General features: G+C 36.5%; 1 protein-coding gene across 3 annotated transcripts in view; it reads left to right on the top strand.

Moving 5' to 3' along the window:
• Positions 1-26,406, top strand: part of rapgef5b (Rap guanine nucleotide exchange factor (GEF) 5b) — an 82,813-nt gene that overhangs the window by 29,829 nt on the left and 26,578 nt on the right. For 2 of the 3 annotated variants that reach the window (XM_048152437.1, XM_048152436.1), the window contains exons 9-11: positions 1,476-1,601; positions 11,741-11,859; positions 12,517-12,617. In XM_048152437.1, coding sequence (XP_048008394.1) covers positions 1,476-1,601; positions 11,741-11,859; positions 12,517-12,617 — 346 coding nt within the window. The remainder of the gene's footprint in view (positions 1-1,475; positions 1,602-11,740; positions 11,860-12,516; positions 12,618-26,406) is intronic. The other variant, XM_048152438.1, reaches the window with a different exon arrangement.

Genomic DNA, 26,406 nt, shown 5'->3' with positions numbered 1-26,406 from the left:
CGTTAAACTTTATTTATCTGACATATTTACTACAGTTGTTTGGTAACGTAAATATACTTACATTTGAAAGCATATTGCCCGCTAACATCCGACAATTTTTATTTATTTTTTTTTGAACAAGATCGCAAAGCTGCGCGCATAGGATTGTGGGTGATTATAGAGCGCGAAGAGCGCGAAGGCTACACATTTGCATCCTTTCCTGTATTTGGGGTATATGGGACTCAGTCCTTGTTTGAAATTCTGAGGATCCTCGACATTGGAACAGTCCTTCGACGGATGTCGATGACGTAGCATCCTCGAAATTCTGGCTTCCGAGGATCCTTCCTTGACATTGAGAAACGCCTACAGACGCTGCCAATGTGAGCCAACCCCGCAGTCTGCTTTAGTCGCCACTAGTTCGTCGGCGTCGGCTTGGTGCGTTCCTGCCTTTACACGTTTACATTTACTTTATGTTAAACCGTCTCAATACTTATACTCACGTTAGGCAGAGGGATGAAACTGTAAAAGTGCTGCACTTCTTAGTTGGTAAAACATTTTGTGTTGAAACAGTCAATAATAAAATGTGACATTCTGTACTTCTGCCTCCATATTAATCTTTTAATTATATTTATAGATGTCTTGACACCACAGCTAACAGAGCAATTTTGTCTTTACTGTTCCAATACTTATGGAGGGCACTGTATATATATATGGAAATGTATATTTAAAACTTTTTTGAAAATAAGATGTGTACACTCACATGTATTCAAGGAAAATATGTTATATCACATGACATTTTTAGAGTCATTACATTGAAACGTTTCTTGAAAATTGTATAAATGTTTTTCAAAATCATATGAAACCAACAAGAACACAAATAGTGCATTTCTAAGAACTTGTACATGCTATTTAAACTAGATTTTGAAAAAGATTTTCTTTACTGCGGACACTCTTATTTTCCATTGACGCTTATAATATTTGCAGGATGGTAAGTGCTAGCACATGACCTTATAAATCACTTGTGAACTAAAATGATATATAAACAGTACACACAATCGGTAAACCCATCAGTAACCTGCCCTCCTAGACCCCAGGCTGGCCTTTCTCCCATTTTCTGGAGATTGTGATACTTCCTATTCTGGATTGGAGGGACTGCCAGATGTTTCCTGGTCGCCCCCACCCTGGCTATGTGCGTAAGACACAGAGAGAGAGAGAAAAGTCAGGTTCGCTCTCTCCCCTCAGGCAGCACTGTCTCTGAGTCTTCACTTTTTAAAGCTTTTCTCCTGACTGGCTGTGTGCTCCTGGAGCTCACTGAACCCTCAGGACTACCGTGACCATCTTCAGTCGCACCTGAGTAAAGACACAGCTGGAGGAAACAGTGAGACGGCCTGTCAAACTCTCAGTGACTTTGAGAGCGCACTGTTTGCCTGTGTTGCAGTCTCATGGCGTGGGACTGTGGCCTGAGGTATGTGTTTTCTGTGTCCCCTGCACTGCAGCAGGGCCCTGGGGCTGGTACGCGCGATAGAGAGGATATCAGCCGATTGGAGATGGTCCAGAGACTGGCCAAGGACGGATGCCGCCTTTTACACAGCCCGCTCAAAGCTGCCGAAAGGCCTGCTGAGGTGAGATGCAAACTAATGTTCATGTACAGACGCAGAATATTATTGGGTCTTTCTTCAACTCTGTGCTATTTTGGAAACTTCAGTAATAGGGCTAGCATTTTAAATACAATTACATAATTTTATGTTTTTAATTTGACAAAATTACTTCCTTGTTAAAATAACTTTGTTAGTAGCTGAATTGTAGATCCTGGTGGGAAAAAAATGGTGTAATTTTTACATAGTTAATATTAAAATGTTTTCTGTTTATTTTACTCGTTGTTTAGACTATTCTATTTTTTTTATGTAATGATTCCGATTTTTATAATGGATTCTCATAATTTAAGATTGAAATTCTGGGTGAGGAATGAGGGTAAAACCATTAAATCTATACAAAACAAACAAAACAAAAAATCTGTAAAAAATGTATACAAAGAAAAAAGAAAACATTGCATTAGAAAAATAGCAAAAATAAATAATGCAGGCATGGTAAATGTGTTTTGATAAAATAAACCCTTGGGACATAAACATGCCTATACTTGAATAAAACACTATTATGAAAACATCAGAATGGCAAAATCAATATGGTTTTGTCTTTTGGGCAGCATTTGATGTTTTGTGGTTTTGTTGTGTGTGTATTTGTTTAGAAAAGGTATTCTTTTATACTATAATAACTCTTTTGTTGTGAGTTGTGAAGCAACACCCTTAGTTGATATTATCATTATTTAAAAGAAAAGTCATTGTTTGATGTCACTTTTTATCATTGAATCTGTATTCAGAACTGAAGCTGGTTGAGGAGAGACTTTCTAAAATCAAAAAGGGCACCAATCTCATGCTAGTCTCTCATTGGTTGATCCCACAATAGTCCCAGTTTGCCTTTTCCTGATGGCAGGCGGCCACTCACAATGACAGGAAGAGTGGACGTGAGTGCCATAAGGTGGCCGGCAACCAATCGCTCCTGCTCTGAGTGTCATGCCATTCTATTTTGAGGGAGATATTTCTTTGACCTTTCTGAGACAAAAGTAGAATTGTCCTTAATTTGACTTATTACCACGATAAGGAACTTTAAAATAAATTTAAGAGCCATTTGTTGTATTGTGTGTAACATAATTATTTTTTTTTTCAGAAGATTTAAGGTGTAAGTTTGTTGATTTTCAACCCTCTTTGTATTGTTACAATGTCGAGAGTATATGTACTGTAAATGAACAATATTTACTCTTTCTCTGTGTTATCTGGAGCCTATACCATGATGGTGGTTCAACAAATTTAGGGTTACAGGATTAGTTTCAATAAACCAAACCAATTCAGTCTTGCTTTGTTGGTACCATGACGCTGATTATCAGTTTTCTCTGTCAACTTAGGCTTTGATCCTGAGTTCATGGAGCTCGTACACATGAAAATGTGACATCAGTAGCGAACAGCCAATCACAAGCCTTGAAACTGAGAGAAACTGCAATATATTTATCACAAGAGAATCACCAAGATTCTTTTCTCTGTTCTCCCGAAGATTAAAGGATTGAAGAATATGTAGTACATAAATGCAAAATTCTGTCATGAAACTCTAGGTGGCGCAGTCTGACAGGTTCTTAACTCAATCTGCTTGCAATCATTCTCATTCTCTATAGGCAACAGCTGATTGGTTCCTGCTGTATCAGTTAGAGCTCGCTGCCCAACCTTCAAATACTTTGTCAGCGTTTGCTATAACAGTGCAGCATGCTTTCAGAAACCCTCCACCTTCCCCAGCTCCACCTGTATAGATCTGCTACAGTTAATACATGTATGCTATTTTGTCATATCCATTCCAATGCCAAACACTCGGAGAGTTGTCATGACAGAAATGCATTTACACAGCAAGAAGAAAATATCTTGCTATATCAGTGCAAGTGAAAGTTGTTTAACAACAAAGTAAACTGAAACATACCTGGCTATCCACTTAAACTGGCTTTAACACAGTTTGTATATACAGGAAGAAGGAGGTGGGAACCGGCGAACGTTAAACACTTTAATATACAAAATAAATAAACAAACATCCCTCACGGATGACTACCGGCCACACAAACGTAATAAAGACATAACGTAAAATCCAGGCCTGGTCCTCTCTCGTCCTTCACTGTCGTCTCTCCTCTTTTTATGCTTCCGGAGCACCTCTGTGAGAGATATGAGACCGTGAGAGATCCCTCACGGCTCTCGCCCCGCCCTGCTTGTCACATACCCCCATCACCCCTCACAGGCCAGGGGGTACCCACGAAACTGCGCTCTACTCCCCCCTGGGGGCCAGTCTCGGTGGCCGCAGCACCTGGGTGTAAGGACAGACGAGATGAGAGAAAAGGAGACGGAAGCACAGGGAGCGACAGACGAGAGAGGGATGAGAGGGGAAAAAAAAATTCTTTGTCCGGTTCCCGGACACACTGCCAGCCGAGAGGCTCCGGGTTTCAGCACCATTGTAACACAGTACGTGTATACGAGGAGGAGGAGGCGGGAACCGCCAAACGTGAAACACTTTAATATACAAAAAAAATAAACAAACAACAAAACAAAAGTAATGCGGACGACTGCTGGCCACACAAACTTAATAAAGACATAACATAAAATCCAGGTCTGGTCCTCTCTCGTTGCTCCTCCTTTTATGCTTCCGGAGCTCCTCCGTGAGAGATACGAGACCGGTGCAACATGCAGCTCGCGCTGTTCCCTCACGGCTCTCGCCCTGCCCTGCTCGTCACACCGGCTTTATGGTACAGGCTCCTGGACTGACAAACTCTCGCACTTTTGACGGCTCCAGGGCTTTCGTGAAAACCACAGACTGTACCTTTGCATTTTTGTATCCTTGCCCACGGACAGTCGGATCAACATAGGGTTATTAACAGAACAGTTATTGTAAGAGTAGGTTTATTACGGAAAATTGTATTGTACTTGGTCTACTTTTTTAAACAGAATTATGATAAATATGGAACAAAATGGCAACAGCTTTCTTACCTGTCCGTGACAACGTTTTGCTTCAGGGAGTTAGGCGGAACTGACAGAATGGGAGTTTCTTTCAGTTTTTTCCCCTCCGTTTGGCACAGTGTTTGTTGTCATCCAGTTTTAAATGTTGACTACAAACACTGAAGTTTTTCAGATTTTCCATTGCAGTGTTCTCTCCATATTTTCAATTCTTTGCAGCCTTTAGCCACTGCCTACAACATGCTGGATCCTTCACTGGAAACCGAAAGTAATTCACTCCCACTAAACATTTACTCTATGAATTCTTGCAACCGGAACAATACAAGTCGACACCATTGTGATTAAAAGTTTGCTAAGAAGTATTTCCTACTAAAACAAGGCAGTGTTTGACTCGGTAGGCATATCTATAGCAGACGGGTGGGAGTTGCCTTGGATGGCAACATGCCCAGTTCCAATTCTAATTCGTCATAACATTATGATCCTTCTTTTTGTTTGTTTGTTTGTTTGTTTTTTGGATTCTTGATTAAATTGTTTAGTTGTTTGTAATGCGGAACAGTTCATTCGGACGTTTTCAGATTATGTTGACAATTATGCATCACTGATTACTGATTACTTTTGGTATCAATTTTTTTTCTGAATATTTTATGCAGGTATTGTAGTTTACTTTGGATATGGCATGAGCATGCCTTAACACAGCAGGCAGTTGTGACACAAAGACGGTATGAGAGTAAAGACAATGTACAGAGGGATGAGGTCTGCTGTTTAAGGAACCCTTTTACAAGTGCATACCACACATTTTGCTTGCTCTCTGCTTTCACTCATGGCCACAGTGATGTAACTTTTCTGTGTAACAGTTTGTGGAGCTTCTTTTGTAGTGGCAAGGGTTGGGATAGAGTAAACTAATGTTTCCAAATAGAAGTATATGTTTTAATGTTTTCTGGTCTGTAAGTTATAGTTTACGTGTTGTGGCTATTTTGTAGGGATCCTAATGCATACAGTTAAGCTAATTATTATTATTATTATTCTGTCTTTATAAGTATAATTTTATGGGTCTGACACAGATTTTGTGTATTTTCAATAGAGAATAACTTTTGCTGTTGTTTATTTTTTAAATCTTTAGTTGCTTTAATCTAGTGGGTTTGGTTATAGATCTGTATCCTATATCGAATTAGCTCTTAAAAAAAGTATTTTTTTTTTGTTTATTCCAGTAGGAATTTTGGAAGCCTTTGTGCAAAGTAATATCAACAGACCAGGAAATGATTTAAAATATTACATTGTCTTTTTGTCACTTAGATAAACGTAGCACTGTTCCAGAGGCTTCTGCTCCATGTTTCAGTGACAAAAGCATTTGCAATTTACATAACTGTGCTCGTAAATAGTTTCCATACACAATCCCCCCCCCCCCCCCCCCCCCCCAAGTGTTTTTCATTTCATTTATTATTATTATATTACCTTTTTTTTTATTTAATTTATTCGTTTTAAAATTTGTAGACCTATATTTTTTTCAAAATGTAATAAAGAAATTTAAGAAATAGAGGGAAAAGAAAGTTGAGGTTTAAAGAAATCTTTAAGCTTCCTGAACTTCTAGACAGTTTGTTCATGTAATACTAAAAATGCTGTATATAGTATACTAGTATTATATAGTATATTAGTTTAACATTACAGTATGCAGAAAAATAAAAACAATGCCAAAGGACCAATAGATAAATAGGCAGATTCAGGATGGATGGATGGATTCCATTTATGAATTTTCCATGTGGTTCCTTCGGATTTACCAGGAGAGCAACAGGCCAACTACCTATGGTCACAGAATCAGTAATTCATATATAGAAACAATCTCCACTTAAAATGAGCTTCCACAGACTATTGAGAGAATGATCTGAGTTCAGGCGCTTTTGTTGCTTAATGTTACAAAGCAAAAATGTGAAGTGACAGCATAAAACAAATACGCCACCTAGCTGATGTCACATACAATATGGTGTCTTTAATCTTTCAGAACAGTGGCATAAATAAATGCATCTAACCCCATCAAATTCAATATACTCATACAAGGTGACTGGCTTTTGTAGCTTTCCACTGAAGCTCAAAAAAGTGTTGTGTCAGCCCCTGTATAATCACAGAACTGGTCATCGGGGTCTAATCATGACGCATACAGTCACTTCAGAATGGAGCGGGGTTAGCAGGAGACCTTTTAGTGTGATTGTAGTGTTTCTCTCAAGTTGACAGTAACCTTTTTCTGGAATATGACATTTACAGTACCCAGTCGAGTGGGATTTTGTCGTTTAATGGTTCCTCTACCCAGAAATGTAAGTTTAGAGTGAAGGGCATGTGCCTCCTTAAATTTCAGAGCCAAATATATTTTAAATACAACTTCCAAAAAATGTTTCATGATTATTATTAGTAAAATAGTTTTTTTGTCCTTATATAATATGGGTCAATGACAAAAAAGTGAAAAGTAAGATAAAGATCAATCTTGTTTGAAACGTACACATTCGTAAAAGAAATGTACTCTTTGTATTCATGTTGGTTCCTTTTTATGCAGTTTTAAAAAAAAATAATAATAATTGAATCACTGTCATTTGGTGTAACTATCAAGTAAAAAAGTAATAACATATTTTCCTTACATTTTGAATACATGCGAGTGTACACATCTTAATCATTTTTTAAAATGTTTTTCAAAATAATAAAAACATTTTTTTGTACAAATATCATGAATTATTCATTTATAAATATCATTAGGCTTTCAGCATGACATTAAAGGTGCCCAAGAATGCTTTTTCACAAGATGTAATATAAGTCTAAGGTGTCCCCCTGAATGTGTCTGTGAAGTTTCAGCTCAAAATACCCCATAGATTTTTTTAAATAAATTTTTTTAACTGCCTATTTTGGGGCATCATTAACTATGCACTGATTTTTTTCAGTGCGCTGCCCCCTTTAATTTGTGTGCTCCCTGCCACACGAGCTCTCGATTATATTACAGCACATTTACAAAGTTCACACAGCTAATATAACCCTCAAATGGATCTTTACAAGATGTTCGTCATGCATGCTTCGAATTATGTGAGTAAAGTATTTATTTTGATGTTTATATTTGATTCTCTATGAGTTTGAGGCTGTGATCCGTGGCTAATGGCTAATGCTACACTGTTGGAGAGATTTATAAAGAATGAAGTTGTGTTTCTGAATTATACAGACTGCAAGTGTTTAAAAATGAAAATAGTGACGGCTCTTGTCTCCGTGAATACAGTAAGAAACGATGGTAACTTTAACCACATTTAACAGTACATTAGCAACATGCTAATGAAACATTTAGATAGACAATTTACAAATATCACTAAAAATATCATGCTATCATGGATTATGTCAGTTATTATTGCTCCATCTGCCATTTTCGCTGTTGTTCTTGCTTACCTAGTCTGTTGATTCACCTGTGCAGATCCAGACGTTACTGGCTGCCCTTGTCTAATGCCTTTCATAATGTTGGGAACATGGGCTGGCATATGCAAATATTGGGGCGTACACCGTGTTATGTTGAGATCCGCGTGTTTTCCGGAAGTCTTTTAAACAAATGAGATTTACATAAGAAAGAGAAAGCAATAGAGTTTGAAACCCAGTGTATGTCTTTTCCATGTACTGAACTCTTGTTATTCAACTATGCCAAGGTAAATTCAAATTTTGAATCTAGGGCACCTTTAATTTTTTTTATAACCTTGTCATAAAAAGGTCCAATTATCTTATGGAAGATGCCATACTGATGCCATTATAGCTGAAGGAGGTGGCATTCTAACAGTCTAAAAGTTTTCACTTCCCACAAAAGCGTTAGCACATTCTTAATGCTACTATATAGCACATTTCGATCCTGTCTAATGTTCCTCTGTTAGCGTTCAGGTCCCCCCCAAGTCTGGATATGTAGGCAGGACTTATCTACAGTAAGCTGCCATTAATGGAGCTTTTTGCCAGTCCAAATCCAAGCAGAAACTTGTGCCTGGGGAGATGAGTCTGAGATTGTGGCTTTTTAAATGCAGTTTGTGCTGATCATCATGGGAGTGTGTGGGGGTTGCAGTGTGCGTTCATGCATCTGTGTGTGTGTGTGTGTGTGTGTGTGTGTGTGCATGCAAGATCATTGAAGGTCTTTCAGTGCTTCAGTGCAATGGGCAATTATAGCAGAAAAGTGCTGGTCCTTCTAGCCTGTCTGCCTGCCTAATTACGGCCACAGACACGCGCCGCATTGACTGATGTGCTGTTTGCTGTAGTCTGAGGACAGAGAGAATGAAAATCAGCTCATTAAAACATGCGCACACACTCACACACACACACAAACTCTGCATGATCTATCCATTAATTACACTGCTAACTTGAAATGCACTTCTCTTGGTGTATCACTGTAATGAGGATGTTTTTCGAAGAGTGACGGTAAGATCCCGGTCCGTATGCTGTTGGCAGAAGCATTATGGAAGGCGTGAGATGCTCACACCCATATTTACACACACTAGTGAGTCACACAGTTCACACGCTGGCTAAACTACAGCAAACAGACCCTTTACTAGAGTTCAGAGTCCAGAGCTGTATTCATATCAGAACATAATTAGATACAAACTCTCAAACTTTCTTTCCATTCCAGAGAGTACATGAGGGTCTTCCATAGCTGGTTTAGTCTGCACTAGTTTGAGCACCAGGGTGTTTAAAACTAAATTAGCCAATGTGTAATGCAGAATGTACAGCATTGCATACAGCAACGGTTGTTGAAATGTTTATGTCACTGATATAGTGAATTGTGTTTGTAAATGTAGGTTGAGTTTTAGGGGTGTATGGGATGGATTGAGTGCTTTGTTCTCAGTGTGTGTGTGTGTGTGTGTGTGTGTGTGTTTCAGCGTGTTCAGAGATCTGTGCAAGATTGATAATGCACACAGGGCAAAGTGACAGGGCTTTTACTGGACAATAGCAGTGAAATGTTGGTTCAAAGCACCATTCCTTCATGCGCACACAAATTTCGTGGGTCCAAATATAAATATATATATACACTCTAAAAAATGCTGGGTTAAAAACAACCCAAGTTGGGTTGAAAATGGACAAACCCAGCGATTGGTTTGTTTTAACCCAGCGGTTGGGTTAAATGTTTGCCCAACCTGGTGGGTAGTTTTATTTAAACCAACTATTGTTTAAAAATTGCTATATGGCTAGCTTAAAATGAACCCAAAATAGTTGGGAAATTAAAAACCAGATGCAATTAGAGGCAACAATAATAGACAAAAGGTGAATGTTTATTAATAAGCTTTAATATTTTATTAATATAAATGTAATAGTTTAATAGTTTATTAATATACATTTATTAATAAGCAATTTAATAAATGTTTATTGTTTAATAATTATTCATTGAACATTAATAAATGTTCATTTCCAACATACTTTGGGTTAATTTTAATTAAGCAATACAGTAATTTTTAAACAATAGTTGAGTTAAATAAAACTACCCAGCAGGTTGGGCAAACATTTAACCCTACCGCTGGGTTAAAACAACCCGATTGCTGGGTTTGTCCATTTTCAACCCAACTTGGGTTGTTTTTAACCCAGCATTTTTTAGAGTGTGTATATATATATATATATATATATATATATATATATATATATATATATATATATATATATATATATATATATATATATATATATTTGCATTAAGAATATTTTTGAATTAAGAATATTTGCCAGCCATCCATAAATACTAAGGCTGGGACAATACATTGATTTGTCAATTTTCGATTCGCGATACAATGATTCTGGATCGATTCTGATATTTTATAACAGCAGATGGCGCTCTAGGCTAGTTTGTAACCGCACACTCAAATGCTCACAAAGAAGAGCGCTGGACAGCATGCGTTCGGTTGAGCAGTGTTGCCAAATATGTGGTTTTCCCGCAGAATTGGGCTACTTTAATACTGTTGCCGTGGGTAGTTTTTCATGTCAGAGGGTTGAAGCAACCTCAAATAACATGATATTTAGCCCACTGGAATGCAAATTTTACCAGGGAACCCTGCCAAATACACGTATTTAAACCCCGGAAACTAATTCGCTTCAACCTTTTCGAACTTTATGAATGATTATTTTAGGTTTAAGTGGTGTGTGTGTGTAAAGAAACTGGAAGCAAGCAGAGTACGGCTGTTTCTAAATCACGTAGTGCCATCTGCTGTTAAAATCTAAGCTCAGAATCGATTCGAGAGAGAATCACAATACATTGGAAAATATCAGAATCACTCCAGATTCTTTGTATCGTGAATCGATGTATTTTCCCAGCCCTAATAAATAGTTTCATAAAAGTTGAAAAACAGAATTTTCTATTTTATTTATTTATTTATTTGTCATTGATAATGGGATTATAATTTTTTTTTACTTATAGACAAATTAGTACAGGTCACAGTTTGGACAATGCAGATTTTTAAGCAATTTGGACTTCAATTTTTTTTTTTCAAATCTTAATTTTTAATAGTATATCTTTATTTGTATTAAGTTTTTAAAATTAATTAAACCAAAAACCTTTTTTGTCAAATGTTTTGCTTGAAAATGTGTTTGTGCTATCTTTCTTTAAAATGAATGATGCTTTGTTTTATATATTTTTTTTCTAATGCAATGATATTCATATATTTTTAAGCTTGACTTAAAGGTATAGTCCACACCAAAATTAAAATTCTCATATTGTTTCAAACACGTATGCATTTCTTTCTTCCGCTGGACACAAAGAAACTCTTTGGTTACCAACATTCTTCAAAATATCTTCTTTTGTGTTCCACAGAAGAAAGAAAGATTGAGGATGAGTGAATGATAACATGTTTTTCATTTTTTTTACGTGGACTATCCCTGTGTTTTCATTATACATACATGTACGTACAGTATAAATATATATTCAGCCGACAAACCAGCTCAGCACACATACTATTTCAGCGTAGTCTGATTGTAATTCATGATTACGCAATATCAAATAACTAAATTAGTTGAATTAATTCACCTTTCTAACGAGCAAATGATTAAAATATAAATGCAGCCTTGCGCTGAGCAGCGTTACAGTAGCATTGTGTTGGGTCACGATAAAACGAACCCATTGAACGGCGCCATTTGATGTGGGATGTTTAATTTAAAACTGTATTGTGATGGAAATCAGGGGAGCGAGACAGACAGGGACGGGAAGACAGGGAATCTCCTTGGTGATAATGTAACCCCTCCCCCCACAGCCCCCCAGTGACGCAGCAGTCCGTGTGTGTGAGAGAGAGCGGAGCCACGAGGTCCTGCTGCCTCAGAGGACGACGTCACCGAGAGCTCCCTCCTCCTCCTCCTGCTCCTGGACCGGGAGGTAAGCAGCCACACGCCCGCTCTCACATGCGAGCGGAGCTTGAGAGTGCGCACTCTCTCTTTCTCTCTCTCTCTCTCTCTCTCTCTCTCTCGTCTCTCATTTCTCACTCTTGTCATTCCGTCTTGAATGTAATCTGTCCAGCCCTGCCTCTTTGTCACTTTATTTTTATCTCTCATCTCCCTGAAGTCATTTTCTAACGCGCTTAATCATACACACACACTCGTCCGAGGATGTGCTGCATTGGCGTGCGCTCTTTCCTGTGGAGCCGTTTGGCTTCTGAAGGATCTTAAACCAGAAGCTCCAGAGCACAGAGAGTGGGGCGTCAGGCTGTTGACTCCTCAATTCCTCCAGGTCAATGTGGTAAGTCGGCGCCGATGTCGACATGGGCAGCAGGCGTGCAGTGGCCCCGGACCCGCGCCTGGACGACAGGTTGATGCCGGCCGCTCTGGTGGAACAGGAAGAAGATGCGGATGAGGACGAGTCCTCCGATACCAGCAGCACAGACCGAGCTACCGTGCCCACGTTTGACGTGCCGTATTTCCGTTACATTGATGAGGAGGGCACGGAGGAAGAGGGCGAGGAGGAAGGCTGGTGCAGCAGTCGCTCCCTGTCCTCCATCGAAGAGGAAGACTCCAGTGACTCTTCTGTCTCTCACAGGTACGCTGCTGTGCCTGCCACCCCTGAAAAGGTTTTGGAGCATCTGCTGGACCACCTGAGGCTGGACGAGGAGCAAAAGAGCCCCCAGAGCAGAGAGACAGGTGAGCCGTCACCTTTCACCTCAGTCGTGACCCATATACGGTCAGATGTGTTCTGCAGACTTTCTCAACAGGTGTTTTTGTGTTTTATGGTGTTCTGCAGCCTTGATTTGTATTTCATGTATCATATAACTTATAACTTAGTATGAGTGATTTTTTTTTTTTTTTTTGTTCACTATAGAAGTATGAAACAGGGTTGGTTTTAAAAGTATTAAAAGAAACTATTAAAAAAATTATTAATTGAAAAAAGCTGAGAGAAAATATAAATATTGAACAATTTAAAGTAAAAAAAATAAATAAATATTGCCTTGGCAACATTATTAAAACTAAAATTAAAATAAAATAATGCTGAATTTAAATAAATGTAAAAAATAAAAAAAGAAAGATGAATATGCATATCAAATGAATAAAGCTGAAATTAAATTGAAAACTGAAAATCTAAAGATAAAAATTTATTCAAAATATTAATAAATGCTATTATAGTCATTGTAAATAATGGTTTAATAACACTGGTCTGAAATTTGATCATCATAAACATGATCATCCCATATCTTAAAGGGAGAGTTCACCCAATTTTGAGAAAAAAAAAAAAAAAAAAAAAATCTTGTGTTGGTCCAAACCTTCCATTCTGCTATGGAACACACACACAAAAAATATATTTTGAAAATTGTATTTTGCTTTTTTGTTTTTTTGTCCATACAATTAGTCAATTTGAAACAGTTGAAACATTCTTCATAATATCTTCTTTTGTGTTCCACAAAAGAAAGAAAGTCATACAGATTTGGAAGTTTCATGTTTGGGTGAACTATCAGTTTAAGAGAATGGATGATCATATTTTAGGAAATACTAAAACCTGAATCTAGTACGTGGACTATTCAAAACCAGCTGCAAGTCTGAAAAGCCTTCTAAAAATAAAGAATATACTTTATAAAGATTTTTTTTTTTTTTTAATCAACTGTGCACAAACATCTATTAACATTGTCACCTGCAGTTCCAAAAATGTTGTGGCATGTACTTCAAACAGCAGTACTGTTTTTGTGTTATAAGGTAAATGAAGTGATAGTCGTGCTCTACCTTTAGCTGACTGCCCGACTATATTCTATCCTGCTGGTACTGAGTTATTATCTCCTGCTGGCTTCAATGCCCTCTCGTCATGGATGGCATGCTGCACTCCATGTTTAGCTGGCAACAGTTAAACAAGGTGTTTGAAAGGGAGAAAGACAGATTGTGGGGTAGTTTCACTTATTAAATTTATCATTTAAATATGTTAAATGCTTGAATGATTATAGCATAGTCATATGAGGTAAAACCACTAATACATGGATCCTTTTTGCAGACATACAAAGAGAGGTTATAGAAATTCTGCCTGCCAGGCTCAAGTGATTCTTGGTTTTCCAGCAGGAATTTTTGTAGTAAAAAGTATTGATTTAGATTCTCCATAGGGAACAGAACATTTCTGTAGCCCTAAAGCCATTAGGTCCGGGTCAAATCTGGAGTGAAACTGGGATTTGTGATGCTTGTAAATCGCAGATATGATTTGAAGCTGGACAAAGAAACAAATAGATTTTCAGTCCATTTTAAGTTGTATGAATACACTCTGCTTTGAATTGCTGAAGAATTACGTATCAGACTGTTACGTCTCTCAGACTAGATTAGAGGAATGAGTAAGTGTTCTTTCCCATTAGAAAAAGCCTGACTCTGCGGTGGCTGTTCCCCCTCCCTCTGCATGGCGAGCCAGTCCAGCGGAGTGAGTTCTAACCTCATTAAAGACATTGATAGCTAATCGCTATAGTTCAGCTCACTTCTCTGTTGTGCGCACAGAGTCTGTCTGTTTAAATCCTGCACTGCTGCAGTTCTTCAGTCTGCTTTCAGTGCAATTCCAGAACCCTCTTCCATTGCTGATCAAAGGAAAAGATGCCAGTTGGACAAGCACATCACTTGTACTCTTTTTGTTAATTAATAAGAGTATATGTGCAGTGTAATTAGGTTTAAAGAGACAGTTCACCCAAAAATGAAAATTCAGTTTAGATTTTTTTTTTTTTTTTTTTTTTTTGTTCTGAAAGTTTTAATTTACTCATGCTCAGGTTGTTCTAAACCTGCATGGCTGATTTTGGTCTGTGGAACACAAAAGGAAGTGCTTTGCATTCCATACTCTCTTTTTCATATAATGCAAGTGGAGGGGACTGGAGATTTCAAGCTCCAAGAACAATATAAATGCACCATAAAAGTCTGCACAATATTGGAAAAAACTGACATTGCAGAATTTTGTTTCTCTGCGATTTTATATATTGCGATATGAAAAAAAAAAAAAAAAAAAAAAATCACCAGATGACTTGAATAGCTCTATTTGGAAAGAATTAATCATTCTAGCATGATTGGGGTGATTTTGTAGGTGAGTAAATATGCATAGAAAATAATGAACAAATTACAAGTATAGATAAATATAATAGAACAAAGACACAAATGAAATGAATAGTGCTTTATATTTTTCAGGTAAGTCTATTCAGAAATTGAATAATCAAATGTAAAATAACACTGCATAGTCTTCACTGTATAAATTAAATATAATTAATCCATGTTAAAACTACAAAAGTGATTTTTCTCTTTGTCTTTTGTTTGATTAACATTCATGACGCAGAAAGCAGCAGGAATATTAGGCAGCTGTCACTTTAAGACCGAATGCGCGGATCCAAAATACTGTTACGCATCCGGTTTTCTTTCTCAATTCCCCTAAGCCATAAGCAACTGTGTTTATGAGGGATGTTTTACGTGCAGTTTTTTTACATGTATGTGTTTGTTCAGGAACATATAGACACGGAAGAGAACGGCACTCTGTGTCCACGTTCATCTGTGTGTGTGTGTGTGCGTGCACAGAAAACAGCCACATGTTCAGAATAGAGTTCTCTTTTGCGTCTTCATGCGCTCAATAGGTTGTTTGCAATCACGTGGTTTTGGTGACGCACGAAATACCGGTGGTGGGCAAGCATTGAAAATTAGAATGGAAGAGATGGAGTCCTTTCAGTCCTTTCTGTGCTGGTTTAGAAAGGTATAAACAGAAAATCACAACATATGTTGGACGTGATCTTTATGTTATGAAGAGGAGCCACTTTTCCACTGAATTAAAAGAATTCCTGCCATCGAGGAGGTAGATATAGACAATGTGAAGCTGCCATCACGCCGCATTCAGATCTAGTCTGGGTTTGTTTACATCGCGCTGCCTTTCTGCTAGTGAAGTTATAGGGCAGTATTTTTGATTTTCTGTCGCGATTGTGAAAAATATCGCCATTGTAGTTCATTTATGCTGAATCGAGAATTGCAACAGGAGCTCATGTCATCGTTCAGGGAAAAAACTGGACGGTGTAATACAATTGTTGCCTTTTATACGTGTAAAAACACAGTAAGGGAAGCAGGTTGAGGAGGTGATGGGAAGACGCCGTATCAAATCTAATAATGTCACTGATTTAACCCACTCCCTATCACTCAATAAAATAATCACATATAGCTGAGTGTTTTTGAAAGTGTTGTCTTTGTTGTTGAATCGACTTCTGTCAGCTTGTTAAACATTTATTTATTTGGACATTTTCTACCATATGATGGCTGAAACAGCAGCGCGTGACACTGTTCTCATGGTAACCAGATCAACATTGTGAATGGAATACTACAAAACTGAAGTGAAAATATTTAACCAAGTCAAAAACAAAAAGGTAAGCAGGTATTAATTTCAGTATCAGCAGACTCAAAACACTATTAAAGGCGACAACTTTTAAAGTTAAAAATGATATAAGTTATAAAAAACGGTATAAGTTATGTAAAATATATAAACATCTTCTGGGTTCTCGATTTTATCGATCTGAGCAACCATAAACGACGCAAAACATACGAATTTTGAGTTTTTGATAGGATTCCTATATAGAAAAAACACTCCCTGCCCTCCAGACTCATTCGCGCTGCTGCTGTGACATCATGTGCAAACAACCTATTGGTTTAAAATGGCTTGAATGTTTAAACTGACAGGACCTAAAACACATTCAAATGATAACCTTTCATTGTATGATAGTCAAACTTTGCAATTAATCCGAGAATCACATGCGTTTTGAACCATGGTGTCTGGTCCATATTGATTAACGATCCCTATACTTGACATTGCAAATCCTGCGACGTGACTATCACGAATGCGCACATCACGATTTCGATGCTTAAACGATATACCGTGCAGCCCTAGTCAATATGACTTTTGCGCTACATTTCTAAGTCTTCTGAAAAAGTCAGGAGTTGTTATTAACTGAAAGTCTTTACTTGAAAATCTTGCTTGACAACCGTAGTCCCCATTCACTTTCACTGTATGTAAAAGAGCAGCTTAAACGTTCTGCTAAACATCTCCTTTTGTGTTCCATTGAACAAAGAAAGCCATACAGATTCCTAAAGATGTAAATGATGATATAAATTTGGTTGAGCTGTTCTTTTAAAAGCTTTGTGCTGATGAAGTACAACTCTTATCATCATTGTTCTATCATAAAAAAATGAGAAAATAAAAATTGTAGGTGTTGACAGGGTAAACAGTGATATATTGGTGAGAGAAAAGGTCGCCATGATCTATGAACTGTCAGATGAAGTGACTTCACTCCTAACTGCATGGTAAGCTCTATTCTACTGGGAGGGGTTTGTCCACACTCAAAATCTATTATGGTTTAAATGGTATGACAGATAGTAAATGAGATTTTTTTTTTTTTTTTTACACATCAATTTTTGAAATGCTTCCATAACTGCATTATAACTGCCCGGTGATCCATACATAGTTTAACTAAGGCATTGCATGTGTCTGTCTATGTGTAGATGTCTGTGCATTGGTATAAATTGTGTGTTCTTGAGAACAGAGAGAGACAAAGAAACAATCAGACAGACAGAAGGAGGCAGAGATTCCCAGAGGACAGGTCTCAGGGGACATGAAGCTTGCCGGTGTATTATTTGGGATTGTCATGCTTGCAGACCCTCACATGTGTAGGGAGTTTGATAGGGCTCAGTATTGATTTCATACGGCTTCTGAAGTATCCATCAGCTGATCCCATATGAATTCCGTGTTTACATCCTGCAGGACAGGCAGCTTCTGCACACAAAGGGATTTAAATGTTTGTTGTTTAACGCATGAAGCCGAAGGGAAGCGTGCGGTAAAAGTATCGATTCGCTTATGGGGAGCAGAGGTTGTTTTATTGTTTTTCCAAATGAAAGGTATCCAGCCAACTGTATCTCCCTACAGAGCTGGAGCTCTTGGCATTCTTGATGCTAATAAATACAGAAACAAGATGATGTGCAATGAAAGAAAGTAGTAGTGGTTTGGTACTTATATGCGTTTGCCTGTGGTTCAATGCTTTTGTTGATTAAAAAATTATTTTAGGGTCAAACATGCAAGAAATGTTAAAATTTTGCAACAGGGATTCATTCAGAATAGTGTTTTTTTTTTTTTTTTTTTTCTAATGTCATGTTATTTCTGCATTCAGTCTGTGTGTGTTTGCATGAGGCTTCCTGCCGATAGCAAAGAAACAAATGGGTTGAGGAAGAAATCTGATCAATTTCATTGCCATTTTGGCTTTGATTATTTTGGCGATTAATGTTTATTGATCCTCAAGCCAAGAGGGTATATTGGGTTATTGTATTTTTGGAATCTAGCATGTGTTTGATGAATGTAATGTTTCCTCTGTGTCCAATACCAGGCATTTTCTCCAGTAATGAACATGTCTTTTTCAATTTTCAGTGCTCTGCATTTAATACAAAAAAGTAAATTTACAGAACATTGATTTGGTGTATCGCACTGATAAACAATCCTATATGAGCTGCAGGTAAAAATGGTTATAATGTTCATACAGTGCTAAACAGAAGCTCACAGCATTCAGTGTTGTCCGAAAGTCTAAGACCACCATTTAAAAAAATCTAGAATAAAACCTGAAATAAACAGAACATTTAAAAAATGTTGAATTTAAATCTAAAAATGGGACATAAAACGGTTATTAAAGCAAAACGGAGATGTACCAAATGTTAAGAAATTCTAAAAAAAAAAAAAAAAAACTACCATTCAAAAGTTTGGGGTCAGTAACATTTTTATCTTATTTTTTTAATGAAAGAAGCTTGGACACATTAAATTGATCAGAAATGATAGTAAAGACATATAATTTTACAAAAGAGTATTTCAAAGAAATGCTGTTCCTTTCTATTCATCAAAAGATCCTGAAAAGAAAACTTAAAAAATATTAAGCAGCACAATTGTTTTCAACATTAACAATAAGAAGAAATATTTCTTGAGCACCAAATTAGCATATTAGAATGATCATGAAGGATCATGTGACACTAAAGACTGAAGTAATGATGCAGAAATTCAACTTTGCCATTATAAGAATAAATGACATTCTAAAATATGTTAAAATAGAAAAGTATTTTAAATTGTAAAATATTTCACAATATTACTGTTTACTTGTTTTATTTTTTTATCTAATAAATGCAGCCTTAGTGAGCATAAGATACTTTCAAAAACATTAAAACATCTCACTGACCACAAATTTTTAAATAATAAACTGTAAAAAAAAAAAAAAAAAACTGTGGTTGCCAGCATAATTTTGTAAAAAAAAAAAAAAAAAAAAATACAGTAAAAATGTAAACATATTTACAGAACAACCTTTAAAATGTACAGTATAAAACTATAATTTACAAACTAGAACATTTGCTACTAAATGCTACACACTGTTATTAAAGTCTACTTTGTAACTTTAACATATACTGACAACTACCCTGATAATGCAGGTGGTAAAAGAGAAGTTCATCACAAGTAGCTTTTCCACAAGCTGAATTATACTACTGTACTAGTCATTCACGCACTGTAACACACAGCACTACTGGGAATGTCAGTTTATAGCTTTTCACTTTTAAATTATAATTTGATTTGTTCTGTTTTACTTCTATAAACTGTACATTTAACAGTATTTTACTGTAAATTTGTCCGGTTAGATCTTTTACAGCTTTCCCCTGTATACAGTACGGGAACTTACTGTTAACCTATTAACAGTTTTTTTTCCCGGTAGTGTTTTTACAATATTTTACAGTTAAAATTACACTCATTTTTACAGTATAGTGTACATTCATATTTTATTTCAACTTATCCCTCAAATTGTTGTGGTGATAATATAATTTGTAATTTACTTTGCATTAACATTTAGATCTATATTTAGATCATTTTGGTAACTGATCTTGAAGTAACATGTATTATCCAGTGTTTTTTAAAGGGTAAGTTCACTCAAAAATGAAAATTCTGTCATTTATTACTCGCCTTCATGCCGTTCCACACCCGTAAGACCTTCGTTCATCTTCGGAACACAAATTGAGATATTTTTGTTGAAATCCGATGGCTCAGTGAGGCCTGCATAGGGAGCAATGACATTTCCTCTCTAAAGATCCATAAAGGTACTAAAAACGTATTTAAATCAGTTCATGTGAGTACAGTGGTTCAATATTAATATTATAAAGTGATGAGAAAATTTTGGTGCGCCAAAAAACAAAACAAAATAATGACTCATATAGTCATGGCCGATTTCAAAACACTGCTTCAGGAAGCTTCGGAGCATAATGAATCAGCGTGTCGAATCTGCGGTTCAGAGCACCAAAGTCTCGTGATTTCAGCAGTTTGGCAGTTTGATGGATTAATGGATCTTGAGAGAGGAAATGTCATTGCTGGCTATTGAGGCCTCACTGAGCCATCGGATTTCAGCAAAAATATCTTAATTTGTGTTCTGAAGATCAACGAAGGTCTTACGGGTGTGGAACGGCATGAGGGTGAGTAATAAATGACATTATTTTCATTTTTGGGTGAACTAACCCTTTAACAATCCAAACCTCAGGCGATATTGAACAAATATGATAAAGAACGAGACCATTTGTTTCTGTAAGAAATTTGAATTGGTTTTGCTCCCCTGATTCAATGTCTTCTATTTCTGCCTTAAATGAAGTCAATCACCTGGACAGCGCTCTGGTCGGATCTGTGTTCACGGCCTGCTCAGGGTAATTGGCGAGCTCTGCTCAATGAGCAATAATCAAACCCTGTCCACATGGTTAACGAAAAGGCTTGTGGGAATGGCTTCATTGATGATGATAACTTGGCACACACTAAAATTACTGAACACTCCCACACGAACCATGAGCATTATTGGCCTGAAGCTGTCAGAGCTCATTATCCATGATTTACGCAAAACGGGAATAATTTGAGTAAAATCATCAAAAACAAAACAAGGAGAGTGATTCTGTATGTGTGCTTTTCAAGAATGCTGATAAATTTGATGCAGACACTTAATGAGATGAAGTTGTTTAAAGTCAATCATCTGTCACACCCTCTCATTAACTGTAACAGTCTCATTTTCCTTTTTCTGCATGCTCGGGTTTCTTGTATGCATCTGTCAATATCATAAGCAGCTGACCGGGCCTGTGTTCGCAAGCCATGAACTGTGGTATCCCTCAGCTGTCCATCAAAGCATCAGACAGCAGCTCAGTTGACCTCCAGGGTTTGCTGCTGTCATTGAGGTAGTCATTAACTCTCAGCTTTTTCACATCATGTTTTCAAGTCAAGCTGACACACTCTGTCTGATCGTTCCTGCAGTGTGGGTGGAAGAGCTTGAAAGAGCTTGGTAGATTCAAGAGACACCGAGAATATAGTTAGACATACTTTTTCCACTGTGAGAGGGAGAAGCAAAACATTGTTTCTGCAGTCATTTAGCCAAGGTTTTCAAAAACATTTTTCCATATAATAAGAGTTTCCAGTATTCCAGGATGTCTCAGTATTCATAATGATTGTAAATGGCATCTTCTCAGGAACGCATATCCTGAAAGGCATTTTGGATGAAATTCATCAATATATTTTGGAATGTAGCAATAAATATTTTTAGAATTTTTTAGAACCATTGTGATGATTTTTATAGCAATTAAAATTATATATATAATTTTGATTCACATTCTTTTTTTTTTTATTTCAAACCAGTAAAAATTTGAATAATTATAAATACAACAATGTTATAAATATATCCCTATTTTTTGTGTGTAATGAGAATGAGATTTATTTTGTTTTACGGTAATGAGAATGAGATGTATTTCATGTGGTGGTAATAAGAATGAGATGCATTTCATGTTATGGTAATGAGAATGAGATCCATTTCACGTTACGGTAATGAGAATGAGATGCATTTCACGTTATGGTAATGAGAATGAGATTTATTTTGTGTTACGGTAATGAGAATGAGATGTATTTCTTGTTACAGTAATGAGAATAAGATTTATTTTGTGTTATGTTAATAAGAATGAGATGTATTTCATGTGGTGGTAATAAGAATGAGATGCATTTCATGTTATGGTAATGAGAATGAGATCCATTTCACGTTACGGTAATGAGAATGAGATGCATTTCACGTTATGGTAATGAGAATGAGATTTATTTTGTGTTACGGTAATGAGAATGAGATTTATTTCATGTTACGGTAATGAGAACAAGATGCAATTCACGTTACGGTAATGAGAATGAGATGCATTTCACGTTATGGTAATGAGAATGAGATTTATTTTGTGTTACGGTAATGAGAATGAGATTTATTTCATGTTACGGTAATGAGAATGAGATTTATTTCGTGTTACGGTAATGAGAATGAGATTTATTTCATGTTACTGTAATGAGAATGAGATTTATTTTGTTTTATGGTAATGAGAATGAGATGTATTTCATGTTACGGTAACGAGAATGAGATTTTTTTGTGTTACGGTAATGAGAATGGGATGTATTTCTTGTTACAGTAATGAGAATAAGATTTATTTTGTGTTCTGTTAATGAGAATGAGATGTATTTCATGTGGTGGTAATGAGAATGAGATGCATTTCATGTTATGGTAATGAGAATGAGATCCATTTCACGTTACGGTAATGAGAATGAGATGCATTTCACGTTACGGTAATGAGAATGAGATTTATTTTGTGTTACGGTAATGAGAATGAGATTTATTTCATGTTACGGTAATGAGAATGAGATTTATTTCATGTTACAGTAATGAGAATGAGATTTATTTCATGTTACGGTAATGAAAATGAGCTGTATTTTAATGTTACGGTAAAGAGAATGAGATATATTTCACATTACGGTAATGAGAATGAGATGTATTTCATGTTACAGTAATGAGAATGAGATTTATTTCATGTAATGGTAATGAGAATAAGATGCACTTCACGCTACGGTAAAGAGAATGAGATTTATTTCTTGTTACGGTAATGAGAATGAGATGCATTTTCTCAAATGAGAATGAGATTTATTTCATGTTACAGTAATGGCAATGAAATTTTTCTATGTTACGGTAATGTGAAGGACATTCATTTTGTGTTATTGTAACAAGAAAGAGGTTTATTTGTGTGTTACGATAATTCATCATTTTTGTTTTTTTATTATTTTGGGGGTGAAATATGGCCTGGATATGTTCTTCACAGGGTTTTTTGAGAGTCAACTGTGACTTATCCCACTGCAGTCTTTATATCTTACAAAAATCTGATTCTAGATTCAGTCTACACTCTTAGTCATGGTCAGTTGAATAGTTTGCTACAAGCACAATTAGCATGGATTGAAAATTTAGTTTTTTATTTAGGGAAGTCAAGTATGTCTAATCTTTTGCTGGTCTCATACTTTCTCACCACAGAGCAGTAGTCTGAGGTATTTTCCAGGAAAAGTGGAACGTTGAGCTGCAGTAAAGTCCTTCATTTTTCAGATAATGAAAAATGCATCATCCTGTTTTGGTTGTAGCTGGGGAAGTGAAGAACTGAAAAAGTGAAGAGGGAGTCAGGTTTATCTGCTGCTGCAGAATAATGAGAGTTCTTGTGAAAGTCTCTCTGCAAATTAGTGAGTGGGTGTTTGTGTGTGTGTGTGTGTGTGTGTTGTGTGTAGCTGCTGATTGGATGATTACATTTAGTTTAACTAGTTTAGCACCGTTTCGAGTGGCACAGCACAACATAAAGATGCACACTTGCAGTGCAGACAGTTTCAGTGATTACAGTTGAACTGATAAAGCTCTCTTCACACGTTTGCTGTGTAACACTGCGTGAGTCTGTAGAGAATGTGTTTGGTGAGAGTGCAGCTTTGGATTGCCAAAGTTTCAGGGTGTCATTTTGAGCTGTTTATAATTTCTGACTGCATCTGAATTCCTGTTCTTTCATAGTATGTACTGAAAAACAAAGCCCTTGACTGTTAGAGAACATACTGCAGGTTTGCAGGTGTAGTAAAAGTACAGTACACAGAAATACTATTCGCCATGTTGACATTGTTTTTTGTGTTCTTTGAAACACAGCAACTGTGAAACCAATTTACTGCAAAGTAACACTTAAAAAAAGCTGCCAGGGTCACAGTTGTCAGTTTATTTTTTTATTTTTCCATGTTTTGAATTTGACAGCTTAAAGGATTAGTTCACCCAAAAATGAAATATCTGTCATGAATTACTCACCCTCATGTAGCTCCAAACCTGTAAGACTTTCATTCATCTTCAGAACACAAATTAAGATCTTTTTGATGAAATCTAAGAGGTTTCTGTCCCTACATAGACAGCTTCCGCAATTGAAATTTTGATGCTTCAAAAAGTTCATAAAAAGATTGTAAAAATAATCTAAATGAATTGAGCGGTTTATTCCAAATTTTCTAAAGCGACTCGATTGCTTTTTATGAAGAACATATTTAATTTAGGCTTTTTGTGCGCAAAAAAACAAACAAAAATAACGACTTTATTCAACAATTTATTCAACAAGCGGAAACAAACTTCCATAAAAACGGCCTCAGAATTTCAGCACGTGCAGTACGTCATCCAGTATCGTGAATACTGTGTTTTGGGCGTCATACTCATGTGACATACTCTGTTTTTTTCATTCTGTCACTGTGATGGAAAGCACATTGCATATTCGGACACAGTGTCTCTCTGTGTGAGTAAGCAAGCACTATTGGCAGCAGCGTGTACAGCTGCTAGCTGCAGATTACCATAATGATGCGAGCAGTTCAGTAGAGCAGAACGCACAAAGCTCAAGGAAGTAAGTGTGAAATTAAAGAAGAATTTACAACAGTGCCAATGCAGCACACTCACTCCGCAGCCCGCAGGAAGACTGTCACTAATTGGATTTACAGCTTATGGAGGAATCCCTCTGTCACCATACACTGCTTCAGAAAACACTCAACTAATTCATTATTCTCTCCCTTTCTCCCTCCAACCCCCCTGCTTCGCTTTAGGTTGCATAAGTCTAATTTAGTGGTAATTGGAATAAACATCAGAGTGCCTTAAAATCTGACAGAAATTGTAAGTCTGTTTATGCAGTTTGGCTCTATTTAATTACAGTTTCAGGGATCCTTAAGACCTACATTTATATTTACCATTTACTTAGAATTAACACACAAAGTCACTAACGATATGTAGGTTACACTTTATTTTAAAGTGTTACATTTAAGTACTGAGTAATAATAATTAACTACGTGTACTTACTGTAGAGTTATGGCTAGGATTATGGTTTGGTTTAGGGCTAGTTGCATGATGTAATTATGCATAATTTACTGTTATTACTATAGTGACTACTGTAACACTGTAAAATAATGTTACCCAAAATCATTTTATATGCTTTGTTTGTTGCACTGCAAATCAGCATATTAGAATGACTTCTGAAGGATCATGTGACACTGAAATCTGGAGTAATGATGCTGAAAATTCAGCTTTGCCATCACAGAACTTTTTTTTTTTTTTTTTACCAACTCCAAACTTTTGAACGATATTGTAATTGAGAGTCACTATTGCATAAGATATTAAGCCTTAATTAGTTCATTTTACTTACACCAAAAGAATATGTGTGTATCTTTCAAAGGCTTATAAATAATTCATAATGGTTTGAGGGACAAATCTAATCAATTTCATTACTAGTTCGTTTATTGATACTCTAGCCAAGAGGGTGGATTGGTTTATTGTATTTTTGCATTCAGGCATGTGTTCAGTGAATGTAATGTTTCCTCTTTGTCTCATTATAAGCCATTTTCTCCAGTAACGATTATAACTTCAAGTTAGTGTTTCGTTTCCAGCATGAATTAAAGGGATTGTTCACCCAAAAATGAAAATTCTGTCATTTACTCACCCTCAAGTTGTTTCAAACCTGTATGAATTTCTTTCTTCTGTTGAACACAAAATAAGATATTTTGAAAAATGTCTGTAACCAAACAGTTGATGGGCCCCATTGACTTCCATAGTATTTTATGCCTATCCTTGTATTGTTCAACTGTTCGAGGTTGATATGGGATTGAGAAAGTAAGTAAGCAATAAGGTACGAGAGGCTGTGCTGTATCGCAAATAAGCCGCGGCTGAAGGGCGTTGCAACCACTTCAGCCGTGACTTATTCACGATACAGAACTAGCCTCGAGTACCTTATTGCTTTTATAAAACGGTTACCACACAATACAAATATTAAAGCCAAAGATATGTATCAATGTAACTTTCATAAAGTAAACTTTGACCAAAAGCTTTCCTTCCGCCAGAAAAAATAGTCCCTGACTGTGAACAGCAACAGAAGTTACATTATTACGCCATTAGATGGCGGCAAAGACCCTTCGAGTGTGTCAGTCAAAAGCGAAGACTTTTACATTGAAAATACTGAATTGTTGTGAACACGGAACAAGACACAACTGACATATGCTTTGATTAGCACTGTCAGTCACGGGAAATCCCCTTAAATGTTAAAAGGACAAGATAATACATTGGACATTTAAACGGATGTT

This window comes from Megalobrama amblycephala, linkage group LG13 (genome assembly GCF_018812025.1).
Source record: "Megalobrama amblycephala isolate DHTTF-2021 linkage group LG13, ASM1881202v1, whole genome shotgun sequence".
Classification (NCBI taxonomy): domain Eukaryota; kingdom Metazoa; phylum Chordata; class Actinopteri; order Cypriniformes; family Xenocyprididae; genus Megalobrama; species Megalobrama amblycephala.
The sequence above is the reverse complement of the archived record's forward strand: the minus strand, read 5'-3'. Positions and strand labels throughout refer to the sequence as shown.